Genomic DNA, 25,142 nt, shown 5'->3' with positions numbered 1-25,142 from the left:
TTTTCTAATTAAATAAGAAAAATCAGAAATCGAATGTAAACATTTGGCCGAATATTAAATCACAAAAAAGAAAAAAAATATTATGCCTAAACCGCTGAGAATCTGGATGGTTTGGACATTTTTAAAAATTTCTGAAAATTGTGGACAGTTCTATATTTTTTCTATTTAATTATGAATATTAATAAGAAATTCGGTGAGTTTTGCTTCTTGTGAATTTACTTTTTTGTTTTCCAGAAATTTCTCTTTTTTTAGTTACCATTTACTAAACAGATGATAAGAAAATTATGTATTTCTTACAATGAGGAGGGATCTACTTACAACATTCGTAAGTTACAACATCTTATAACAATTTGATTTTATGATTTTTAAAGTTCAAACCGTTCAACATGATATATATATTAAAATATACTTGGAGATAAAATTTTATATATTTTTTTAATTTGTTTACTATTTATTGAGTATTTTATAAAACCGTTGTTTTTTAGTGGTCCAGAATTGTCTAAAAACTACAATTTTGTAAAATACTTAATAAATAGTAAAAAAATTCAAAAAATATGTAAAATTTGAACTCAAGCACATCTTAATATAGAGATCATGTTGAACGGTTTGGATTAATTGTTTGAACTTTAAAAAATCACAAAATCAAATGGTTGTAAGATGTTGTAACTTTTAAATATTGTAAGTGGATTCCTCCTCTTCTTACAATATGTTATTTGATAAATTGATGATACTTTCCACAAGGTTGCTGAAAAATAGATGTAATAGAAATCTAAAATGCACAGGCGTTGTGGAAGAAAAAAAGGAAGGGTAAATTTTTTTTTTTTTTTTTAAAAGAGGCAAAAAGCCCATTTCCATTGCTGAAAATATAAGGTTACAAAATTAGTCCATATACTGACTGGTCAAGACGAACCAGCAGACCACATATTCCAAAAGAGAGCAACCAAGCAAAGTAAGAAACTAACAACCAACCTGTTAGTCAAACTAACTAGTAATAAGCCACTGAATAAAGGGCTGGAATAACAGAAAAAATAGAAAAGATGTAGAAAGTGCTTGTTCATCATGCAGGAGGGGGATCTACTCCAGGAGAGGTGGAGACCACCATCTCTCTACCAGGTGGGATAGTAGCCAAGGGTATAGCATCCTCAATGATTGGCAGCCAGCCCAGAGCAGCATCTTTGATCTTTTTCTTTACTGGGCCTGTCCAATAAATAACAGTTTGTTTGATGAGTAAAATGATATTTCTAGCAGATTTAGGTAAGATATCAGTAAAACAAACCTCGTTCCTATGCTTCCAAATAACCCAACATACAGCACTAAAAACTATCAAAAATCCCTGAGTTTCAATTAGAGGAAAAGTAAGTGCAAAGTGCAAAATATCCTCCCAGGAGGTCCAAGTGGGCATATACCATTGGCTCTTGCCTAACCAGAACCAGATCTGTTGTGCAAGTTGACATGTGAGAAAGAGATGATTTCTAGTTTCATCCTCAGAACAAAAGTGGCAAGTTTTGACACCTGTCCAGCCCTTTGTAGTCAGGATGTCTTTAGTAAGAATTTTCCTATGCATATTAAGCCACATAAAAATTCTAATTTTGTGGGGAACAGGAAGAGACCACCAGATTAAAGGTTGGGAGGCTATTATCCCTCTATTGTTTAAGAATTTATACATGGCTTGTGTGGAAAACTTCCCTGTGGAGTCCCATCTCAGAGTGAGGCCATCACAATCTGTTTGAAAAGAAACTGAGCTAATGATTTGTAAGAGGGCTAACCAGTCTGTGTGATTCATACCTGTAAGGGTCCTTCTGAATTTCAACACATTACCTTGAGAATGTACAACTGTTGATAACAGGATGTTCTTCTGGAAACAAATTTGGTATAGTTGGGGGTATGCAGTAGCTAGGGAACACTGTTGGTACCAAAGATCTTCCCAGAACTTGACCTGTGAGTGTTTCACCTGGAACATAACTGACACTAACAGTACCCAATTGTTCTAGGCTGCTAATGGTTTTGTAAAAAGGAGAGTGAGGTGAATTGGTGTCTAAGTGATATTTCATAAGATTCTGTAAATAAATACATTCTCTCATTTGTTCGCGAAAACTTTTTCTTGTTAGTAGATACATTCCAATTTGTTGCATTTAATAGGAAGTACAAATCAGACACTAAATTAATAACAAAAAAAACAAAAGGGTAAAACAAGAAGACGCAAAGAACTCCGTTGTGCACTTGTGCATGCTATTCTAAAAAAATAAGAAAAGAAAATAACACAGAATATATGTGTTTAGCAAGTCAGACAGAATACTATTTCTTTTAGACTGTTATATGATTTTTTTTAAAAAAAATTTCTCTTCTCATTTAAAAAATATAGTAAAGAATCTTAAAAGAAATATAAATTTTGTTTCATACAGGATTCTGACATGCACAAGAAATTTAGTGACTGAACCACCTTCTAATCTCCGATTCGAATTTGAAGCTATAAAATATCAACCGATTTAGACACACTACTATAAACTCAATACTTTAAAAGTTAGATTTCACGACCAATGTTTCTAAATTTTTTAACATTCACAGAATCCGCATTTATTCTAGTACAAAAACAATATTTTTTGAGTGAGAAATCGTAAGTTCAAAATCAGAATAAAATCTCTAGATATATAAATAGTTGAATGACTTAACCTCCACCTTTAGCTCAATTCTTTTTTCTTTTCTTTTTTTTAACATTTGAAGAGGGTCATGGATGATTGTTTTGCCTACCCATGCCATATCGTGTCACTTATATCATCTACATCATCTTCATCTTCTGGAGTTAGTTTTGGAGATGATTCTTCTTGTTTAGCACAAAAGCAAAACAATATGTCACAATAACCAGACCTTAAAATAAAATTAAATAAAACGCACCAAAATTGAGAAAAATATAATATTTGATTTCAGCATTTAAAAAAAGACTAGCAAACAAATTTGCTACCCCGAGTCCACAACTTTCCTTCAATTATTGTATCAACTAAAGTTTTTGGACGTTCACTCTAATTAAAAAAGAAAGAAATGATGTTCACTGGTACAATGCTTCTCATTTCCTTTCTTGGCATTCCGGAAATTCTTCAGGCTCTGTATCACTATAGTTTCAATTTCCAACTCGAGTTATTGAAGGGAATTCATATCACCTGAGGTAAAAGAAATTTCAGTGCATTTCACCTCGGATCGGATTGGCCCAGATTCTTATTGGACGGTCCGGATTCAAATCTCAAATATTCTGTTACCTCAGACGATATGGATTCATAGCTGACTTTGTTAGTCAGCTATAATTGTTGCCAAATGACAAGATATTCTGACTTCCTGAGCACCTTTGCTATCAATGGAGAGAGAAGTATATACAAATTCACAATTTCTTAACAAAAAATTAATCAAATTAATGTTATACAAGAACTAGGATTACAAAATGAATTAGGATTGAAAATGTAGCCTAATTCTGTTCCTCATGCTCTATAGGATAGCCAATGGCAGCAGGAACACCACCTGTTGTCGGCCTGAAAAATAAACTACATGTTAGATATTTCAAGCAAACTTTTCTTGCTTTTGTCCATAAAAAAAAGATTGGACCAATAAATAGTCAGGCCAGTTGACAAGTGCTAATTAAATTTTTGACGAAGTTGAGGATGCCAAGCTCAATAGATCTGAACTACAGCAAAAATGGGTCAAATTCTCATTAACACATTCCAGGCTTGCTTGTACCATGCCATTGCAACCATAAACCAATCAACTTCAGACTAAAGGCTCTAAATGCAAGTAGCAAACAAAAAGAGTTATAATAGAATAGATCATTTTTTAGTTACAAAAGGGGTGTTTGATAAATAGAACAATAGAATCAGAACATACAATCCAACGGAGACTTTAAAAGCATCATAGAGGGTCCACTGAGCACCCGTGAGCGTCCCGATCATGATGATTCGAAGTGGTAGCCCACGTGTGAAGAGACCCCAAAACCCAAGGTTCCTCACAGCCTATTAATGTGAATATTTTAAAAAAACATATATCAAATTTGTACAATAATATAAAACATGAAGTGATCTATATAGTAACAAAGGTTCTTAATTTTTTTTATTTAGGACAATGCATTGCAAATTTGCAGAAACACAGTCACAAGCACTTAAACTATTAAGTACAATTTGGGTAGATCTCAAAATTCAGGCTATTTTGGTCCCATGCTGTAACCTTCTTTACCTACTGAAAATCCCAATTTGTTAACAATTGTGAACTATCATCATTTTGTGATCCAACTTTCCTTATTCTATTCAAAGACCTAAAAACTACAAACAAGCCCAAACATTACAAAAAATATTATAGTGTTAAACAATTATATTGCAAATGCATGACTTAGAGATACCATACGTCTTGGATAGTGGCACCATTTCTGCTGTTGAGGAATGAGAAGAGGTTGTCGGCAGGATGGGAAACAACCCCACAGAGGATGCCTGCAAGATATCCACCCGCAAAACTGATCGCCAGCTGGACTGGCTTGCTGCACTGGTCCTTTGGTTTGGGCACCACATGCTTGTATATCGCCTCCACTATCGCCTCAAAAGAGGCAAACTTCATCATAGTATCTACCAATTTTCATATTACTAATGTTGTCACTTGCCAAATGCGATTGTTAGGCTTATCATACAAAGATATGTTATATTGACATTAAAAAAGTAAAATATTAAGTTAATTCAAAAGAATGACAAATTAGATGTCTTGATAAAACACAAAATCTTTGGATTTCAGCAAAGCTTATTCTTACAAATATTCTTAGCATCTTAATATCTAGAAACCAGTTCCTAGTTTCTAGATAATGACAAACTGATGAAATTAATTAATTAATTACCACATCATAACATAATTTAAAGAAATTTTAGTACATAGTACCAAAGAAGAATCAATATGGGCAAATTTGGTATAAAAGGGGAAGGACACCAAATTCAACTCGTGTGTAAGTGAAATAATCAAGGTCTAGCTGTTTAGCATATACCAATTAACTAGTATTTAACTTGGTCATTAGTGAATCATGAGTCTTAATGAGTTCTGATTTTTATTGCATTTAGTTCAAGTCTTTAAATGTTTAACATGAACTTGTGACAAAAAAACGGTGGTTTTTTAAGCAGAAGTTTAATTTTAAAGCAAACAGCCAGAATATATGTGATTTAACTTTCTACCGATGGGAGAAACTGAGGCAAAATTCAGATGCCCTTTTCTCTGTGTTCTCTCAAACCTTCCATTGAAGTCAAGCACACAAAACAAATGACCAATTAAGTTCTAATTGTTTACATAATAATACTAACTGTACAAAAAAAACAAGTGATCCTATTTTATTTGTGAGTGGTTTATCCTTTACAGTTTATGTATTAAAGTTATAGGGTTATATCAGAAGATTGTACTGTCAACAAGTTAAGATTTTCATTTGCAAACAGGTTTCCAATTATTACCAGAGAAAGAGACCTTTTGTTTATTGTACGACTAAGTGTATATATCACTATTAAGTTTCAAGAACACTTATAACTACTCATAAAAATGGTCGTTATACTCTGTTACGTTATGAAATTTTTACAATTAAATTCGAATGATTTAAAAGAAAGAATCGATAAATCATGTTAATAAAATGGAAGTTTAAACCTTAATTAAGGTTCCCCTAAATAAGTAAGTTAATTGTGAATTGAAACCGCGTCGAAATTTCGAGATTTCGGAATTTTATAGCCCCAGTGCGGATTAGGTTGACCGCAGTGCGGGTGGAAGCCATCCGCAGTGGCTCAGGCTTTTTCTGGAATTTTGCCAAAAAAATGACTAAGTAGTGAGTGCGGGTGAGGGATCCGCAGTGCGGATGAGTTTAGCCGCACTCATGAATTTCTGTATTGCACTGAATTTTCCTGAAATCGGCTAAGTAGTGAGTGCGGATGAGGGTGAACCGCAGTGCGGATCAGGTTCATCCGCAGTAGGCTCGGACTTTTCCTGGATTCGGCTGACAACCGATTAAGTCTCGAGTGCGGATTAGGTAACCCGCAGTGCGGATTGGCTAATCCGCATTCAGGGTAATTTTAACCCTAAAACCCAAATTAAACCTTCTCTCTCTCTCTCACTTCACCATTATCCCCATTTCTAAGTTATTTTCGGTTAAGAGAGAAGGAAAAGATCCCGTGAGTTTCCGTTTCTTCCAGACTCCCGATTGTTGCGAGAAATCGAGTTTGGAACCGAGAAAGCAGCCGAGGATCTCTCAGAACCCTTCTATTTGGTATTTCTTTCTCTCCTTTTTACTTTCGAAACCTCGAATTTTCTCGATTTCTCGGATTCTCGTTTTAAACCCGAGATTTGTGCTCGAATTGCTCGAGGACTAGTTCCTCTACACTTCTTACTAGTTTGTTTGTCATTCTTTTTCCCGATTTCTTCCGATTTATGAAATCTGATTTCTAGGGTTTCGTGCCAAAATTGAAAGTTGGCATAATCGTGATTTGATTTGCCTAACCCGACCAATTAGACTTGTAATCGGTAGGGTTGCCTCCTGATCGTGAATTTTTAGAACATTTAACGGCCGATTTGAGGTTTTGACCAAATTAGGGTTAACCAAACGGTGGATTGAATTGAACCGAGAACCAAAGTAGTGAAACGGTGATTGATGGTCACCAAATGGAGTTTGTATGGTCCCGAGGACCTAGATGAATTTTGTGTGGTTTTAGAGGATTTTGGTAAGAAATAATGAACCGAACGAATTGATACCAAAAACATCGAAATTGATTAGGGAAGGTATAAGTCCTAGAAGTAACTCGAGTAAACCTCTCGACCCTGAACCAATGTTAAACCTAGTATACGTATGATATAGGTGTAGGCTCGGTCGAGCAAGAACTTGCGAGACCATACGAGACGTCCGATCCTTAGCTTAAGCGGTACGCTCGTCAAAAAGGTGCGGGATTCTTGGACTTGTTTGATACATTATTTTCAGGAATTAAACTGTTTATTCGTTTGTCATGTTGAATGATTAATTGTTGCATACTTTGGAATTCATACTGCATATTGATTCTTGCATAAATGAGAATGATTGAATTGTTTTAGTTAAGGTTGATTTGCATGTTGGTACGGTTATTAATTGTTTAGTTCTATGAATTGTGCTTGTTGTGAATGAATCTGCCAGGCCGACCTGTTTAGGTGGCTGGATAAGGTAACGGTGACCTATCCGTTGACCTGTGTTTATGAATTTGCCAGGCCGACCTGTTTAAGTGGCTGGATAAGGTGACGCTGCTGACTTATGCGTTGACCTATGAGAATTTGCCAGACCGACCTGTTTAGGTGGCTGGATAAGGTGACGCTGCTGACTTATGCGTTGACCTGTTAGAATTTGCCAGACCGACCTGTTTAGGTGGCTGGATAAGGTGACGCTGCTGACTTATGCGTTGACCTGTTATGATTTTGCGAGACCGACCTATATGTGTGGCTTTGATAAATATATTTGTTGAGATTAAGCAAAGTTGACCTGTATAGGTAACTTTGATTTCCGTGTGTTGCATTGTGTCAAGTTGACCTGTATTGGTGACTTGTAACCGGACCTTAGGAAATGGTTAAGCCAAACAACAATTGCAGATGGGTGTCTGATAAAGGGTCCAGCGGTTGGCCATCTGTAGGCGTCTGTAACCCTACAGATGTGGGTTTGATAACGGTTCAGCTCGAAAGAACATCTGTAATTGCTACCAGCCCTAATGAACTGAGTTAGGAATCGAGTTAAGCCAAAATAGATGTTGTGTTTTGAAATCCATATTGAAATTCCGTAAACTGTGTTTCAGGTTGATTAACTGTTGTCGAGTAGTGGCATTCTGTTATTTATGTTTTCTTATATACTGTTGCATTGTTATTGTTTGGGTTTCATTATTGAATATAGAGTTTGATTGCAAGTCCAATAATTCATATGTGGCAAAATTCGCACTGAGAATTTATTCTCACCCCCACCTTCCCCGTTATTTTACAGGTATTGGTGCGATGGATTCCGGAGAGGCACGAGAGTAGTAGGCCTTAGTAGCTTACCAGTATACGACCCTAGATATGTTTTGTTGTATAGATTTAGGGTAGGCCTCGTGGTTGGTATCCGGATGAGATACTTATATTGTATTATTTACTGTCCAGACTGTGTACTCTGATTATATATATTAGAAACTTGTTTTGAATTGCGTGTTGTTGGTTTAAATTTTGATTAGCCTTGTAGGCATACACGGCGTTGTATGCTTACGGCGGGGGACTGTTACTACCCGTGGCCGCGGGGTGTGACATACTCACTGTTCAATGAGTCCCATGAACAGTTCTGTGGAACAGTTGTAGAATTTTCACATCAATGAGAATGGATATACTTGTTGAGAAAACTTGTGACATACACAGTGTAAGAGAAGCTCCTAAATGGCCTCAAAACAATAGGGAGTGCAGTCTTAAACATATACATAAATAACAATGAAACTGCATTTGGTGTTGGTTAGTTGGAAAAAATGATTTTATATCAAGTGATACATAGATGAATACCAAACAACCCATCAACAGTGCAAATTAATTCTGCATTTAATCAAGAATTGGAAAATGTTGCACTTACAAGGAATTTGACGACCCCAGAGAGGAACAAGCCCCTTGTACAGCCTACAATAGAACAGGTGACCAAGCAATAAGTACAAATGCATCCATTTATGATATATACAGTGCAAAGAGAATAACACCTAGGCTTTTCCATAAAAAAAAATAATACTAACAAAATAATCACAAATGCTTATTTTCAGATTTAGCAACTCTCGACTTCCCGTATATGTAGCATCAGAAAAATGGTAATTCTTGACTTTAAGGTTCTCTCTCACTGTGGCAGAAACTTTTTATTAGCCAAAAGGAGGAAAAATTAACAGAGATCAAAATTAACCAAAGTCACAACCATAGATCAAAATTAACCGACTGTCCTGTTTCTGAATTCTGTAAAATGTACTTACCTTTCCAGTTTATAAAATAATTCCAGAACTAATCTCACCAAAAGAATGTCAAAGCTTACAAAACGTTCATACTCCAAAGCACCATCAGACTTGATGGTAACATTGAATTCTGTAGAATGTATCAGCAATGGCCACAAGAAGAAATGAGAAAAAAAAACACAGCTTACAAAGTACTCATACCCCAAAGCACCATCAGACTTGATGAACTTGGGAAGCCCGTCACAGAGACCCATTGCAAATCCGGGTTGTGTCTGGACCCGGATCTTGATAGCTTCCAGAGGGCAGAGCATCACATCAGCAAACATCTCGGCAGAAGCAGACGCGGCCAGGTAGATCACACTCTGGTGGCCATGTTTTACCGTGTCAGAATACAGTTTCTTGAAGAATTCGTAAAGGCCAAATTTGCAAGCGCCTTGGGCGCTGTACCCAACTAGGGTAGGGACCCAGCCTTTAAAGAAACTGTTAAAGCCTTGTTCTCTTAGTAGAATGACAAAGCCTGACATGATGTTGTTGTATTTTACAGGATCTATCTGTAAGAAGATCAGTTCGGTTAGAAAAGAACCATTCTAAAATGGCCTGGGTGAATTCTTCAGCAAATTTTCATCCCTGTTTATTTTTCCATTCTTTCAACTTTGCTAGAGTTTTAAGTGTTTAACGGGAATACAAAGAATAACTAATCAAAGCATACAACTTTAGGGCCTGTTCGGCCGACAAATGGGAATGGGCGCGGGCACGGAATTTGAACTGAAAAATACTGTTCCCGTGGGAAAAAAAAAATTCAGTTCAACTGAATTTTTTTTTTCCCACGTGAATAGTGATCTGGCCGAACAGGCCCTAATGGGGGTAAAAATTAGTAGCACTTATGGGTTGCACCAAATCCCTTTATTGACAAGATACTCCTGTTTGGCGGATGGAGGGGAAAGGGAATGGGATTGCAAAATTTTTAAACTGATTTTTACTGTTTACGTGGGAAAATAAAAATTCATGCGTGAATTTTTTTTTCCCACGTAAACAGTACATTTTTTACTGCAGCCGAACAGTTAGACCAAATGAACACACATTGATTGCTTGTTCTTTCAAGTACAGCTTGATTTCTTAATTCGGCTACCATTAAACCAAATGAACCAGCTTCAAATAAAAAGGGCAATTTGCTTTAAGCTTTACGATTACAAATTCCGTAGAGTAAGATAAAGCGCGCTACTTAAAATTATATTGAAGCTAATTTTCAGATAACTTCACTTTCCTTTATTTTGGTGCAAAACTTTTCCAAAATTAACAAATAAGAAATACAATAGGCAATGTGGAAAGATAAAATGCCAATGTAAAAAAATTAGAAAACTTACTTGCATGTTGCACTTGACCAGGTCGAGAGGAGTGATCGCCATGTGCGAGAGCCCGCAACTCAACATACCGCCAACCGTACACGCCACATAGAAGAGCGGCGAGTGCATCTCGATCTTTCCTTTTTCTCTTTGCTTGGCCTCGACACAGACACTCTCCAGCTCGGGTCTCCTCTTGAAAAACTTGTCTACTGCCAGAAAGAGGGGCTTGAAAGGGTCGTCGTTGCGGCAACTGCTGGAGCTTGGGGAAGACATCGCCATTGGAGTTTGGAGAAGAGAGGAGAGATCGGGATTGAAGACTTTGCTTGTGGTCGGGAAGGGGTGCTACTGAGGGGGAACGGATAGGGAGCTTTCGTGTGTGAGGGACGCATGGAGGACGAAGAGGCGGAGGGTGGAAAAGAGAGCGCTACTGCATTGGGGTTTTGGGCTTTGTCTTCTCTAATGTTTCGGTGTTTGTTTTCTCTTTTGCTGCTGCCTAGTGGCCGACTGTGTGACAGAGGTCACGATTAACGACGTTTTTTTTTGTTTTTAGAAATTAAAAAATGAAATTATAAGAAATAAGATGGATTATAATTTTTTGATTCCATAGATGAAACTGTTGAGATTTGTATGTTTTCCATATTTCTAGTTTTGATAGGGTTTTTTTGGTAAAAAAAATTATAGAGAAATATAAGGACTCGGATATAAGTTGTAACGCTTATATAAGCTCAAAGAGAACAATGAATAAAACACAATTCATTTTTCTGAAATTCTATTTGGTATCAGAGCTCAGGAAACTCTACCATCCTCTTTTCCCTTTTTTCTTTTTTCTCTAACCCGCACTGTAGCAGCGAAGTTCTGTCCGCTTCCGCCAGGATCGCTTAAGCTCCGCCCCGCTTCCAGTTGGATCGCCTGGCTCCGCTGCTCCCTACCTGAGCTTCGCCTGGCCCCACTGAGCTCAGCCTAGCCGCTGCTGCTTGGGTCTGCTCAAGTCTGCTAGGATCAAATCGAATCTAAGCTCTGTCAGGACCAGCCGCCGTTGGATGCCTCAATCAAAACCAATTCCGGCTATTTACGAGGTGCTTTGGGATCCGTGTAAGATGGAGCCCTTAGATGGAATGAGAGTCAATTGATCTCATTTTTTTTTCAAAACTTTTGTACTTAGTGTCTTACTTTATATTTAATTTAGAGTAAAATGTTATAAATAATGTAAAATTGATCCTCATTCGTAATATAAAAATTTTATATAATTGATTCCTTAATTTAAAAGTCTAATTTTATCTCTACGTGTAAGATATAATACACAAAGTCAGATTCAAACTCACTGTTTTGAGGTATTTTAGGGATATGAATTGTTGTGTCAGATGTGAAGTGTGTATAGAGAACCGGACTTGCTAATAAGAAATGAAGTTTGAATTTGTCCAATTTAAAAGAGAAAATACCACAACTGTTTTAAACTTTTATTATATTTTATCAGGAAGTTGAAATGATGATGTATTATTGTCATTGCTATTATTTTTATATTTTTTAAATAAAATTATAATGTAAGTATTTGTTTAATAAGTTAGAAACTATTCAAATTAGAATCTGATCCAGCTAAATAATTAATACTTTAAAATTCAGCTTAATAAATTTATAGCTAAGCTAATTTTAATAATTTATTATTGATATGTTTGATTCAATAGATTATAATAATATCAATAAACGTAGTACATACATATTTCTTAACTAGGGATCATAATCATAGCATGCACTGGATTTGATTAATCCAAGATCTGATGAGCAAAATCAAACCGCAATGACCTTTATTTGAGCGTATTAATTTGACAAGCTTGATTTGCTTGCTCTTGCTCACTTTTCGTAAATAAATTTAAGGAGATGACGATTCTAATAAAAATAATTAACGACTACGCCAAGATAAGAGAAATTTAGATCACGGGATCGAATGAATATTTAAATTTTGAAAGGCGAAATACATTATATTTGAAGGTTTCAATTAAACTAAACAAAGAGTCGGGAGCGAATTCAAAGAGATTCAGGATAGACAAATGCTTATCTTTAAATTGTGATTTTTTTTCAGGTCAAATATAATTTGATATTTGTGCTTATTCCTAACTCAGCAGAATGTCTATTCTGATCCAACAAAAAATAAAAACAAAATAAACGACCCAGCTGCAATTTTATTCTCATTCATGAAATTCCATTTACAATTTATTCTAAAATTATAGAGAAGCATTTGACATAAATTTCAACTCATTTAAAATAATTATTCAAAAGTTAATTGATACACATGAATATTTTCAACAAAATTCGAGTCGTAAACTCCCTACAAAAATAAAAAATAAAGGTGATAACTATCTCACTCAAAAAAAATTTGAGAACCCCTCTGCTATTACAGCTATTTTTTTTTTCAGGTATCTGAATCGAAGAAATACAACTCTCCAAATGCTTCCACAATTCATGTTATAGGCCACATTTATTGAATTACTGAGCTTTACTGGGCCGAAATGATTAGTAATCCATTTAACTAGATAGGCCCATTTAAGGCCCAACCTGTTGGTTTTTATGTATTGAGCCACTTCTTGACCAAGAATTTAACTCTCTATTTTTTTTTAAGATATTTGTTACAACACAAAAGTTTGCATTGAGTCAGAAAAGTTGTTTTCGCGTCAAGCTTACGTAATTTAACAAAACGTATAGTCGCCATTTGTCAAGCTTATGTTGAAGCACACTTTAGATTTATAGAAACATAAAATATGTTATCATCATATTGGAGAAAGTGCTCTGAACTATCCCATGCATGTTATCATTTGTTCCTTGAGGTTCAAGTTTTCTTGTAGAAATAAAGCTGAACAACTCTAACTCAATCCAGACTTTCCTTCTCATGTAAGTTATGAATATAAACATGTAGCTCTGATCATATGTCATGTGCAAAAGGTCACAATATAGCTAGCCAACTCTGCAACAAAATCTTTATAAATTGTTTGTGTACAAATTATTCCTGTTACAAAAATAATAACAAAAAACGATTATAACTTTCTCCAATCTAAAGAAACAAAATATTAAAAATACTCAGAAAATGCAATCAATTCGCAGCTCACTCGTCGTTAGTATATAGGCTTCTAGATAATTTCAAACTATCTTAGCAAATATGACAAAAAAAGGTGAAAAAAAAAACAATCAAAGAACAGTACTCCTGGTGTAAAAGTGATGCAATCAACTAATAAGAATATATAATTAAAATAAGTTCTAAGAAAAACTCCATAAATTAAGATCTTCACTCTCCCCAAAATCCTGATCATCCCATGAGAAGATATTCATGCTTGTCATGTCATGTATGAATTTGGGAGATTGGAAACCCCCAAAGTAGTCCCACATGCTCTCTTCGGATTCTTGCTCGATTGAACTTGCCATAGAAGGGGATGGCGATGGAGATGGAGGCAGGGAGGATGATGACGTAGTGGCATGGTAGTTTGTTGATGAGGATGAAGAGGGGGTGGTGGAATGGGCGGCAGCGGCGGCGTGTGCAACTCGCTGGATGGATTTTGGAGACATCAAGCCAGGATTTATTGCTGTTGCAGTGTACATTGTGATCATCTTAATTATGACATATTGTATAATTTAACAAACTGGGTTCCTATTGATTTGCATACCAATTTTATTTTTATTTTAAGAAAATAAAAGAATAAGCAATTCACTGACTAATAATTACTTAATAATTAAATGCAGTCTAGAAATGTAAATAAACCTACAATTTTTTTTTATCACCAAATGGTTAGTGGGAGAATAGTAATTAAGTCTAGCTCATCCTGCTTGTAAATATATTATCAGATGTTGTATTGATTTGAAATTCTCTTCTTTAGAACAAGACTAGAAAGATTTCCAATAAATAGAAAATTGACTCTGCTTAGTTCTCCAATATATTACGGTTATTATATACTCCAAACTCAGTAATATATAAAAAATTGACTAGTACTATAGTAATAAACACAGGATTATAACTTCAGAATAACTCCTCCATGAATCCTTATTATAATACCTATAATTATTTGTAACACACAAAAACCACTTCAATTAACTAAATGAAAAAAAAAATATATAATAGTAAAAAATATATTTTTTTAAGCTTAATAGTAAAATATTTTACAGATATATATATTTTGTAAAGAACCGTAAGAAGAGGCTTAGGAAACGAGCTACAGATGATAGAGAGCTTTTGGAAATAATCAATTATGTGAAGTTGAAACAAAACTGAGACTTCTTTTGGAATGTTAAACGTGTATGTATGACACAAACACTGACTCGAGTAAAAAATTACCAACATTAGATGACATGTCAGCCGTCATGGCAGAAGGGAAGTTGAGCCCCGATAATGCATCGTAACCCTTCAAACAAAGCAATGCAGCATCGTATGCCCTTGCAGCGGCTTCCGCTGTTGAGTATGACCCGAGCCAGATCCTAGTTTTGTGGCCGGGCGCTCTAATCTCAGAAACCCATGAGCCCCAACTTCGCATCCGAACTCCCTTGAATGGCCCCTTGGCAACACCATTTCTTCTACTTGTGTTACTGCTCTCTCCTTGTGAATGTGTTGAAGGGAGAGTTTTGGTTTTGGTCTTGCACTTCACCATGGATGTGATATAGGAACTCTTAATTATATTGTGACTTGTTACAGAATTAAAGGGAGAGAGGAGGGGGTACAGGGAAGTTATATATATAAGAGTTCAGTAGGACTTAACACGATTGATTGTGCAAAAGGCCTAGTCAATTATCAATATGATGATCATTATAAAATCTGATAATAGCTAGCATAGGCGCCTCATTTATAATATTTTCATTAATGTTTACTGTACATCTATCTATAATTATTTATAAATTAAAGTTGCCCTAGAGTAGGTTGTTCATATTTTTTCTAATTCTAAGTTGAGGGTATATGCTTCCGAGATAAGTGACCGTCCCGTTTTATTTAGATCATATTTGTTTTTGAAATAGTGTTACTCTAAGTTTTATAACTTGGTAAATAATCTAGTATTAGAAATTAATCGAAATAATAATTGATACCAAGTGACTCAAGTCAATTTTAAAGAGGGTACCTGAATGTGATATATATATATATATATTTTTTTTTTTTGAAATAATATTTTTTGGATCTCAGATGAAGAGTCCGGCACAATGTGGCTTCAAACTTGCGGCTATCTACGTTCTCATATATATTTATTATATATATATATATATTTTACAATCTCACATGTTCAACAAAATATTGGCATGGAATACAAGAATTATCTATTCAATTAGCTTGACAATTTTGGTAATCAGTGCAGTACCAACCTTTTTCTTTTATTGACAACAAATAATTTATTATAAATAAACTAGCCTGAGATATTTTGACAATATATAGTTACATACTTACATTCAATTGAAGGAAAGAACCATTGTAGAATACTATTATTAGAACAAAAATATATATATTTTTTCTTTTGTTGGTAACAGCTAACTTATTAAAGCTAAATTGAGATTGATATTAAACTAGGGTGTACTCTTAATTAAGTTCACCAAGTCGATTCCTTGGTGAACTCAAGTCTAAAATCGATCAAATCGGCTTCAAATTATGAATCCAAACTATTAAAAACCTGCCTACCTTACGAGTGATGCGTCTACATGTGAAAATTTTAAATTAACATTCGAATTAATTTAGTATAAAATCAAGCGGTCAAAATTAGAAGGTTAATAAATTAATTTTAATGCATTATTTTTTTGAACATTTTTTTACTGCTTGACGACTTTATACTAAATTAATTCGAATGTTTAAAATTTTCATATGTAGATGCATTACTCGTAAGGTAGACGGGTTTCAACAGTTTGAATTTGTAATTTGAAGTCGATTTGACATGTTTTAGACTTGAGTTCACCAAAAGACTTGGTGAAAGAACACCCTAGTTCTACTCTTAATAAATATACTTACATTTAATGAAGGAAAGGAGTTAATATTATAGAACACTACTCATTATTCAGAATTCCATCAATCTATAATGTATTAATAGGAATTGGCTTGTTCCTAAAATATATTTACTATAAAAATGCCAAAAAAATTAAATATGTTCCTCTTGTTGACAGTTTTTTAGAAGTTGGTCATTTTTTCCAAATTCCTAACACATGAGGGCAACAAACCAAGGGCAATAAAAGATCCAGAGGAATAAAAATCAGGGCCCTTCATTAAGGATCTAGCCAATTAAATTAAACAAAACCTAGGCAGCTATTAATTTGGAGTCCAGTGTTTAGAGAAATTAAAGGGAGGCTAATTAATTCAAAGCCTTTTCACACTAGATTGAAAAGTTCACTAGAGCATAGGATTCCAGACACCTCCTGAGGTCTGTGGTTGGGTCCCATGTGCTCTCCAGCTGCTTTGCCATAGATGCCAACCTCCCTTTCCTCTACAATGCTCAGTCCTCATTTTTTAAGTAATGTCCAAGTTGTAAGATTTGATTTTGATACACAAATAAATTTATAAAAAAAAATAGTAAAATGGGCCACATTACAAAACAACAGATTTAAAGTTTATAGAAGTCTGTGTATGTACGTACTTACAGATGTATATATTATGTATGCTTGTATTTCATTTCAAAAATTATAATTTTTATTACATAATTTTAGATATATTATACACATTTCTGAATAGATCTCACAAATACAAAAAAAAATCTTTTATCCTACATAGAATAAATCTATATATATATTCTACAATTAAATCTTATATCATTTGACTATATTAGGACCTAAAATATTTTTTAAATCAATAACAAAAACTACATAATAATTATAACAATATGCGTATAATCCTAGAAATATAAATCTCCCATTCATAATTATATATTCTACCATGTAATGAGTTATAGCATGAAAGTCTGTTACTATTTAAACAAGTAAAAATGATGAATAATAACTGCTTATAATGATATAGAAACAAAAGAAGACATAGAAAGGATTAATTATTACCTCCTGATCTCCTCTAGCTTTATCATCATCATTTGCAACTTTCAGCGCATTAAATAAGCATAGTCAGAATTTTGCTGGCCCGTATACAGTTTTCTTTTAATTTGGGCTTCTTAATACGTCCTTTTTTTTGGTAATGACTTGATAATTAATTTTCATGAATTTAACTTTCAAAATTTGAAATCATATGCAATTTGTAAGATAACAGAGAACATACAATCAAAGAAAGGAGGCTTGCAAGTGGGCCCCGCAACCTGCGAAAGCCACCAGCTCTAGCTGGAACTCTCCTGTCTGGCTGTCTCCCAAAGCTTAACCGCGTGATGACTGATGAGATTACACAAGCTTTGGTTGCTTTTATGGTATCAATAATAATTAATTAATCCAAGAAGCTTATAGGATTCTTTTGTCTAACCCGGCTTACAAAAATTTGATAACAACATCCTTATTTTGAGAGAACAACATCCTTATTTTGAAAAGTTTAACAATGCTATGTCTACTTTATGAACGCATGTGTTCATGTCATTTTGAATTCACGAGTTAAAATAATTAAAAAATGCTAAAGGAACTGAAACAACTAACTGAACAGTATTTGGAACGCTGCATAAGAAATCTGACAGTTCAACAAGAGATTGAAAATGAATCCCGACGTAATCATTCAGAACAATGGCAACATCAGTGCTAGTATAAGCTAAATATTATATTAACATTATCTGTCATAGACTAATTAATACATAATCTTTAGTAATTAGAGAAAATCCAGGGGCAAAGTACACATATATTTTTTTTGATAAATTAAAGTGGGTGCCCCCCACCGATTTCATATTGAAATCAAATAGTTAAAATGACAAGATACCAAGTACACTACAAAGATCCAACTCGAGCACCAGCAGCGATATAAAATAAGGCCGTGGGATGATTTCAAGGATTCTTTGAACAAGGCATCTCTAAAACAGCGGCATCTGCAAGAACCTTTGATTTTTCGACTCCATCACAAGTCGTTGGTAGATCTTTTGATGGTTGCACAACATGATCCTTGCTTTTCCCCCAAATCAGTGAATAAAGACCAATAACAATGATAATTGCACCGATCACCCTGTAGGATTCATCGATAATGCAAGAGATTCAAATTAGCTTTTACCATGATAACCTTGACTTTCTGTTATATCTTCCAATCTCATTTAAGCCTCAAAGTTATCATGTATTGAATTTTACCTATGGAACTATGAAAATTGAAGATGAAAAATTCTCTAATGTCAAAAATGTTTGTATGTATATTATTGATACCTCCCCAAGGTAATCTCGTCTCCAAGAATTATGGAGCCGAGTACTGCAACAATGATCATACAGAGAGGGTTGAAGGCTGTAACAAATACGGGGCCTCTCTCCTTCATCACTAAACCTTGAACATAATATGTTATTCCTGAGCACATCACTCCCTATAACAGACAATAACATAAATGAAATAAATTATGGTGGGATTATTTAAATAGCAATACTTATGGATTACGGCCTTATAGGAGGAGGTTATTAAAAATGCTAGCACTATCAATAGAAATTTAATTCAATCTTTTTGGAAGTGTCATTGAAGAAGAGAAATTTGCTTTCATCTCTAGAAAATATAAATTAACAAGATATCTACTTCAAAACAAAAAACAAATAAGTAAGAATCAGGGAATTATATTTGCAGTACAACTTGCCATACTGTTGCGGGGCAAATTAAAGAATAAAGATACATAAATACAAGTTGTATTCTAAATTTGAACTTTCCACTAAGTGTATTAGACTTATTTGATGTTTAATTGTCAAAATGTGGTTAAAACTAGACTAATTGAGTTTCACTGATGCATTAATTGCACATGATGATAATCAAAATAGGAATTAAATGAGGCTTTACTTTTCTTCAGAGTATTAATAGAGTCCCATTTCTGGACCATCTGATAAGGGTTTCAGTTGGGAAAATTGTGACTCTCTTACCAATCATTTTATATAATTAAGATTGAGCAAATATTGGATGCAGTTATAAATTTCTTGATATAAACTAAGATGAGACATTGTCAAGGTTCATTTCCAATCTCTTGTTTGATTGATCACCCTAGCCATTAAGAAATCTGCTTTCATATGTGCATCCACATTCTACCGAATTGTTAATTTCTTTAATTTTCACAATCACTACAAAAGAAAGTTCACAAGAAGAATTGCATGATTAACTTACGGAGTAGACAACGGTAAATAATCTCATGTCAAATCCAATGACCCACGGTTTCATGCTCCTCTCCATTACTAAGGCGACTGCCCCACTCTGTGCTGAACCCATGATGCATATCAAAGTGGTGAGTGATAATTCTGCCGGGTACGACTTCAGTGTATGGGACTGCAAAAACAAAATCCAAAACAAAAAAGTTACAATAAAGAACAAATCAATCAGAACATTACTTCAAATTGTAGGTTCATGAGATTACAAATTTCCATCAAAACTCTGACGGATTCACAGCAGTAATACACTCACAAATGACTTTATGCATAAAAGTTGCTGGAATTCATGAACATAAAAGAACTGTAACAAGACCAGATTTTGTCAAAATATCAGAAAACCAACAGTAATGAAAATTTTCCTCAGGTTAACAATGGGAACAAAGTTATTAATGCAAGTCTGGATATCAAAGTATCAAACCAATAGGGGTAGAAATCATCTGTCCAGGTTGGCATTTTTTCAATTATTCCATTATATACGGTTGGACCATACTGGACCTGCCACCCTCACTTGATCTACATCATTTGAAAATAGAACCTGTCTGTAATTTATTGTCTTTAAATTCGCCATGGATGAAGTAGTTGGGTAGGTCAAAGAGGACAAGTACCAATGTTATTGGGCTCAAACCCCACCCATGCTGGATTAGCATGGATTTTGTTTTCTTATGTCTTCCCTACAAGCCAGACCCCACTTTTAAAGCACATGTAAAACTCTCTTTAACCAGTCAGTTCAGGTTCAGGTACTCTCTTTAAAATTGTGTTCACATAGGAATACAAAATTTACTTAAGAAAGGGTGGAGATCAATTGACAATGGATTGATACAACAATCTTGACAGTCATCAGAGAAAAAAAGTTCTAATTTTCAAACCCAAATGTGGTTAATGGATTAATTTGAAAATCTTGACATAACTAAAAGAAGTAATAATTTCAACACAACATTTAAAATAGGTCTATATCTATCATGCACATATCAAACAATGAAATTTAATGTAAGTTTTACAATTCTCAATCGACTTTAAATTTGCAATCATCCATATTTAGTGGCCCTTTACAGAATATCAAATGACACTGAAATTGCATTAAATTTGATACACAATCAATACAAGGCCAACCACGTCTACAATCTTTTTTTGTATTCACTAGTGTTCCTTTTTTTGACTTGATTTAAATATTGTCAATAATATCAAAACTAACTCATTGTCAATAGATACCAACAACCCTTGAAGAAAATACATATAACATAAGATTTTTTATGAGCAGCCAAATCTTACTCTTATGAACACAAGTTTCTACATTATACATTAGTATAGGAAGTTTAAAGCAACTTACTTGTACTAAGAAGAAAGCAGACCAGCAGAAGCAACTGAACAAGAGCATGAACACACCCATAAGCCAGTGATGCGCATTTGTGCCACTCGAGTCTGACTCGTGCCTGGGACGACCTTTGTTCCAGAAAAACTCAACAACTGGCCCTTTGTAAAGTATCATAAGCACAGCTCCTACTACTGTCACAATTGTTCCTGCAACCTTTGCTTGGCCACGCCGCCTCTTTATGTGTACTTTTTCCATCCTATCAATGCAAGTAGTCTGAATATATAAATGTTTGTGCAGCAATGCTTACATTAATTGGTACAGTATCCGTTACTGATATGGTACTGCAAAGGAAACCTGTTGGTACAGTATAAGCTTGAAAGAGTTGTTTGCACATGTCCTATCATGTACTTTTTTATCCTTGAAATTTCTGTGGCCTATTATTCTATATTTTAATGTACTTACAAAGAAACTTCAAGTATTCCTGACTGGTTATCAGTCTGGTTGGATTGAGCTCGCTCTTTTCATTACCAGGCCTAGATAGATATATAGTACTAATACTGCATAGTTGTTATTTATTTTGTCTAACTATAGATTAAATTTTGTAAAAGAACCAGATAAGATCAAAGAGAGAGTATTATACCCAAGCAGAATTGCATTTACAAAGGTCATAGCAGGTAAAACGTTGTACAAGGCTGAAGCAAAGCTTGCATTTGTGTTGTTGGTTCCCATATAGTAGAAATTCTGATCAAGAACTGGCCTTAAAAATATTCAAGAAAAAAAAAAAATCAAAATATCAGTGTTCTAAAAATTCAGAATTAGAAGCTCAAATTGCGGTTCTTTAATAAATAAAGTATTCAATTAGTGTTCTTTATTAAACAAAGTATTTAATGTGTTCTTCTTTAAATAAAGTATTTGATCCGTACTCTAATAGTCCCAAAGCCATGATCTTCAGGAAGGTAGAAAAGGTCATTTTAGGTCTCACTTTCCTGTACAAAAGATAAATGATGTGGACTCCAGTTAGCTTTTTTTTTTATTGGCAAAATGTAAATAAATGAAAACAAATGAACAAACAATATGATGTTGCTTTGACTTTGATTGTGGTTGGGTACTTTGCAGTTAAAATTATATGAACAAATAGGCTTAGTTCATGCTGGTATACGCTGGTAGATGATATTTTAATGGAATATCTGGTAGAAGCCATCAGATGATGTAGTCAAAATTCAAAAGTATATCAATAATTGAAAAGTGATTGGATTTTAAATTAGCCACGAATAAGACAGTAAAACTGCAATTTTTATTTAGTATTCTTACTTTTAAGTTAAAAGGTTTTAATTGATTATGCAATCAACCTATGGACTTAACAAACCATTTACAAGCTTCATATTTGTATCTTGGAAAAGAGGGGAGATCACTTGACAATTCTTTATTTTGATAATATTGACAACCTTGAAAAACAAAGCTTAAACTGGAAACCCAACATTATATGTATGCTCTATATTATCCACATATCTTGTTTATAAGAAAAATTATGAGATTTGGTGCACATTTCACCGTACATCAAGTGATTTGAAACTTCAATGGTTCAAAATTAATGGTCGTCAATGCATCATCAAACAATACTTAAATTGCATGAAATTTAATTGGCAGGCTATCTATACATCCAATAACATACCTTCAAATTTAATTTTCAATTTAAATTATATTTTTTAAATCCATTTATCAACATTGTCAAAATAATCATTGTCAAGTGATCCATCCTCCTTGGAAGATATTGTTATTCAGCACACGTCAACATATATGACAAGTGATTAGTCCTCTGAAAAGGCTCCAAGCTTGTCTTTTGTTTTACTACCTAATATTATTTACCTCCTAATTTTTGTCTCTTCTTGGTCTTAAGAACTTATTATGGCACCAGTTACGGAACCACCTAAACTACCTGCCAATCACCACCTGTTAATAACTACAACCTAGTGAAATGAGCTATATTTAAATCCTGTTTTCATTTCAAATTATGCGATATTTCTCCATCTTAGGTCCTATAAACCGATGAAACTGTCAGACGGACATTTCATCGAACACTTTCTGTGCACTAAATGGATATTACACCCAGACACTACAATCATATAAAAATTTAGTGAACGCACCATTCTTATTTGTAGAGGAGATTCTAAACTAACCCAAACCTCAAGAGCTAACAGACAGTCAAGGTTAAAGATATAACCATTTCATCTCTGCACAACAATGCACATGGGAGGTTTCAGCACACAGCTCATGCGCCTTTTGCACAAGTACAAAAGACAGACGCGCACGCCAACTTTACATTTCCAGAGGCTAGTAGATTGAAGTGTAAGATAGAGATACAACGTGACGAGAGGGCTATGCGTCACTTCCGTAAGGGCCCAAAACACCGGGATTCAACATCCGACGGGCTCACCCCTCTCATCCCCCCTTCTGGCCTTCTCCTCTCTCTCTCTCTCTCTCTGTGAGTGTGCTCGTGCGTGCCTGTATAAGGAGGGTGTGATCATGCTTAGTCGCGTAGAGAGAGGCGACTCTCTTGGCAGCCACTGCCGCCTTTAATATTCGTGTAAGAGAAGATCGGACGGTCCGGATATAAACTCATAATTTGGGTTACTTGAGGGATTCGAATTCAGTGGATTGGGGAGATCCGATACCCAAAAACCAAAAACTGATTCGATGGGTCCATGAGCACCGGGTCCGTATCCGTTGTTATTCGTCATGAACACTATGTCCGACCATCCGATCTAAATCGAATGAGACAGATTAACTTAACTATAATACTATTTAGGAAATTTTATTTATGTATGTGATCTAATTCGTATGTTACAGATCAGTCGGTCTAGGACTCAAGGTTATGAAAAATAGAATTATACTTTTTTCATGAGAAAATAAATGGCAGGAAAACCTAATTTCATAGGCACTTCAACAGTTTCGTGGTTCCAAAGTGTTTTCCCATAAATCCACAAAACCAGATCATGTATTAAGAGTTAAGACTTCGGGCTGGGCCAAGCAAGTTGGACTAGACCCAACTATATTTTTGGTGATGGTAAGATGTATGAGACAAGCAAGAAGCAACTAAATATTTTGATAATCTCGTAACCTTTTTCAGCACACCGAAAATATATACCAATTGATTCTTAATTTAGTACGTACGGAGACGGCTCAGTGTTGGACTCTTAGTGGCATCACTTTTTATTTTTTAATTTATTAAAAGGATACCTCATAAGATGAGAATTAATGTTTGAGAAATAAAAGGTCGAATACTTTCATCACTACTCTAATTATAAAATATAATAAGTTATCTTTTTCATTATTTTATTTTATCCAATCACTTAACATGATCGAGTATAATAATAAGAACCATTTTTTATCTTCTTACGTACCAAACATTATTTTTGGTGACAGTGATATACTTATTTATTTAATATATTTATAATATATTGAGATTTTTTTTCCCACTTTTTAGAGATAGTTACAGTAATGAAGTGCAATTCTAAAGTCTACAGCTCTACATATATGTACTTGGTAATTAATGCTATATACTTCCAATAAAAATAAAGATGGTGTACATATATATATGTTTACCATTTTGTACAGATGAGTACATAAACTCTTTAAATGTCATTGAGCAGCAAAAAAAGATTGCAAATGTAACATGTAGTTTCTTACCTGGCCGGATGCTTCGATGCGATAGTTAATTAATCATGTTTTATTGAAGTTTTATATATATGATCACACAGAAAGAGAGAGAGCATAACCTCTCGAACCAGAGTGCGAATGGTGCAATGACAACGGCGGCCACAGCGTTACGGTAGACGACGAGAACATAGTGGCTCATGCCCTGTTTCATTGAAGCGACAGAGATGATAAACATCCCGGCAAAGCCAAACTGTAGGAAAACCATAGCACAGTAGGGCTTTAAACTCATCCATAACCCTCTCAAATCCATAATTAATATATGTATTAATTGTATTGGTATTTAGAAGAATGATACAGAGAGAAGTGGAATTGAGAAAACAATATGCCTCAATTAGTTTTAGTAGTTGCTCACTACTTGTGCAAAGCATGCACTTCCTTATATAACCAAGCATGCTAAGAGTTCAAAACCAAGTAATCCGCTTGTTTCGGTGTGGTTGATAATTATCGAAAAAGAGAAATTATTTGTAGATTCTATTTAGTTAATGGCAAAGAGGGCCCCTGCATGCACCAATTCCAGGGGATAACTTTCTTTTGTCTTCTGGAACACTGGACATGTCCTTTTAATTATATTGTATCTATGAA

At 34.5% G+C, this 25,142-nt stretch overlaps 3 protein-coding genes across 5 annotated transcripts; all 3 read right to left on the bottom strand.

Annotated features, from left to right (window-relative positions):
• Positions 1-3,040: 3,040 nt before the first annotated feature.
• Positions 3,041-10,793, bottom strand: LOC144559804 (mitochondrial phosphate carrier protein 3, mitochondrial-like). Of its 2 annotated transcripts, none has more exons than XM_078308927.1 (6): positions 10,313-10,793; positions 9,150-9,499; positions 8,588-8,631; positions 4,381-4,595; positions 3,868-3,992; positions 3,041-3,518 (listed from the first exon to the last, which is right to left on the bottom strand). In XM_078308927.1, exons 1-6 carry the CDS (start codon positions 10,568-10,570, stop codon positions 3,455-3,457), a joined length of 1,056 nt encoding a protein of 351 aa, XP_078165053.1. In that variant the 5' UTR covers positions 10,571-10,793; the 3' UTR covers positions 3,041-3,454. The 2 variants fall into 2 exon arrangements, 1 of the variants encoding a protein (XP_078165053.1); XR_013513254.1 differs by having other exon boundaries at positions 3,499-3,518; positions 4,376-4,595; positions 10,313-10,771.
• Positions 10,794-13,303: 2,510 nt separating this feature from the next.
• LOC144559729 (ethylene-responsive transcription factor ERF014-like) lies at positions 13,304-15,085 on the bottom strand. The gene is made up of 2 exons (XM_078308840.1): positions 14,607-15,085; positions 13,304-13,860 (listed from the first exon to the last, which is right to left on the bottom strand). Exons 1-2 carry the CDS (start codon positions 14,914-14,916, stop codon positions 13,538-13,540), a joined length of 633 nt encoding a protein of 210 aa, XP_078164966.1. The 5' UTR covers positions 14,917-15,085; the 3' UTR covers positions 13,304-13,537.
• Positions 15,086-17,960: 2,875 nt separating this feature from the next.
• On the bottom strand, positions 17,961-24,918 carry LOC144559047 (WAT1-related protein At1g21890-like). 2 transcript variants are annotated; one of them, XM_078307964.1, is made up of 7 exons: positions 24,620-24,918; positions 21,767-21,829; positions 21,484-21,600; positions 20,859-21,099; positions 19,491-19,649; positions 18,563-18,714; positions 17,961-18,371 (listed from the first exon to the last, which is right to left on the bottom strand). In XM_078307964.1, exons 1-7 carry the CDS (start codon positions 24,808-24,810, stop codon positions 18,197-18,199), a joined length of 1,098 nt encoding a protein of 365 aa, XP_078164090.1. In that variant the 5' UTR covers positions 24,811-24,918; the 3' UTR covers positions 17,961-18,196. The 2 variants fall into 2 exon arrangements, with proteins under 2 accessions (XP_078164090.1, XP_078164091.1); XM_078307965.1 differs by lacking the exon at positions 24,620-24,918 and adding an exon at positions 22,988-23,327.
• Between the last annotated feature and the right edge of the window lie 224 nt (positions 24,919-25,142).

Source organism: Carex rostrata, chromosome 9, assembly GCF_964058835.1.
Source record: "Carex rostrata chromosome 9, lpCarRost1.2, whole genome shotgun sequence".
In the NCBI taxonomy this organism is placed as follows: domain Eukaryota; kingdom Viridiplantae; phylum Streptophyta; class Magnoliopsida; order Poales; family Cyperaceae; genus Carex; species Carex rostrata.
This window is presented reverse-complemented; position numbering and strand designations above follow the sequence as displayed.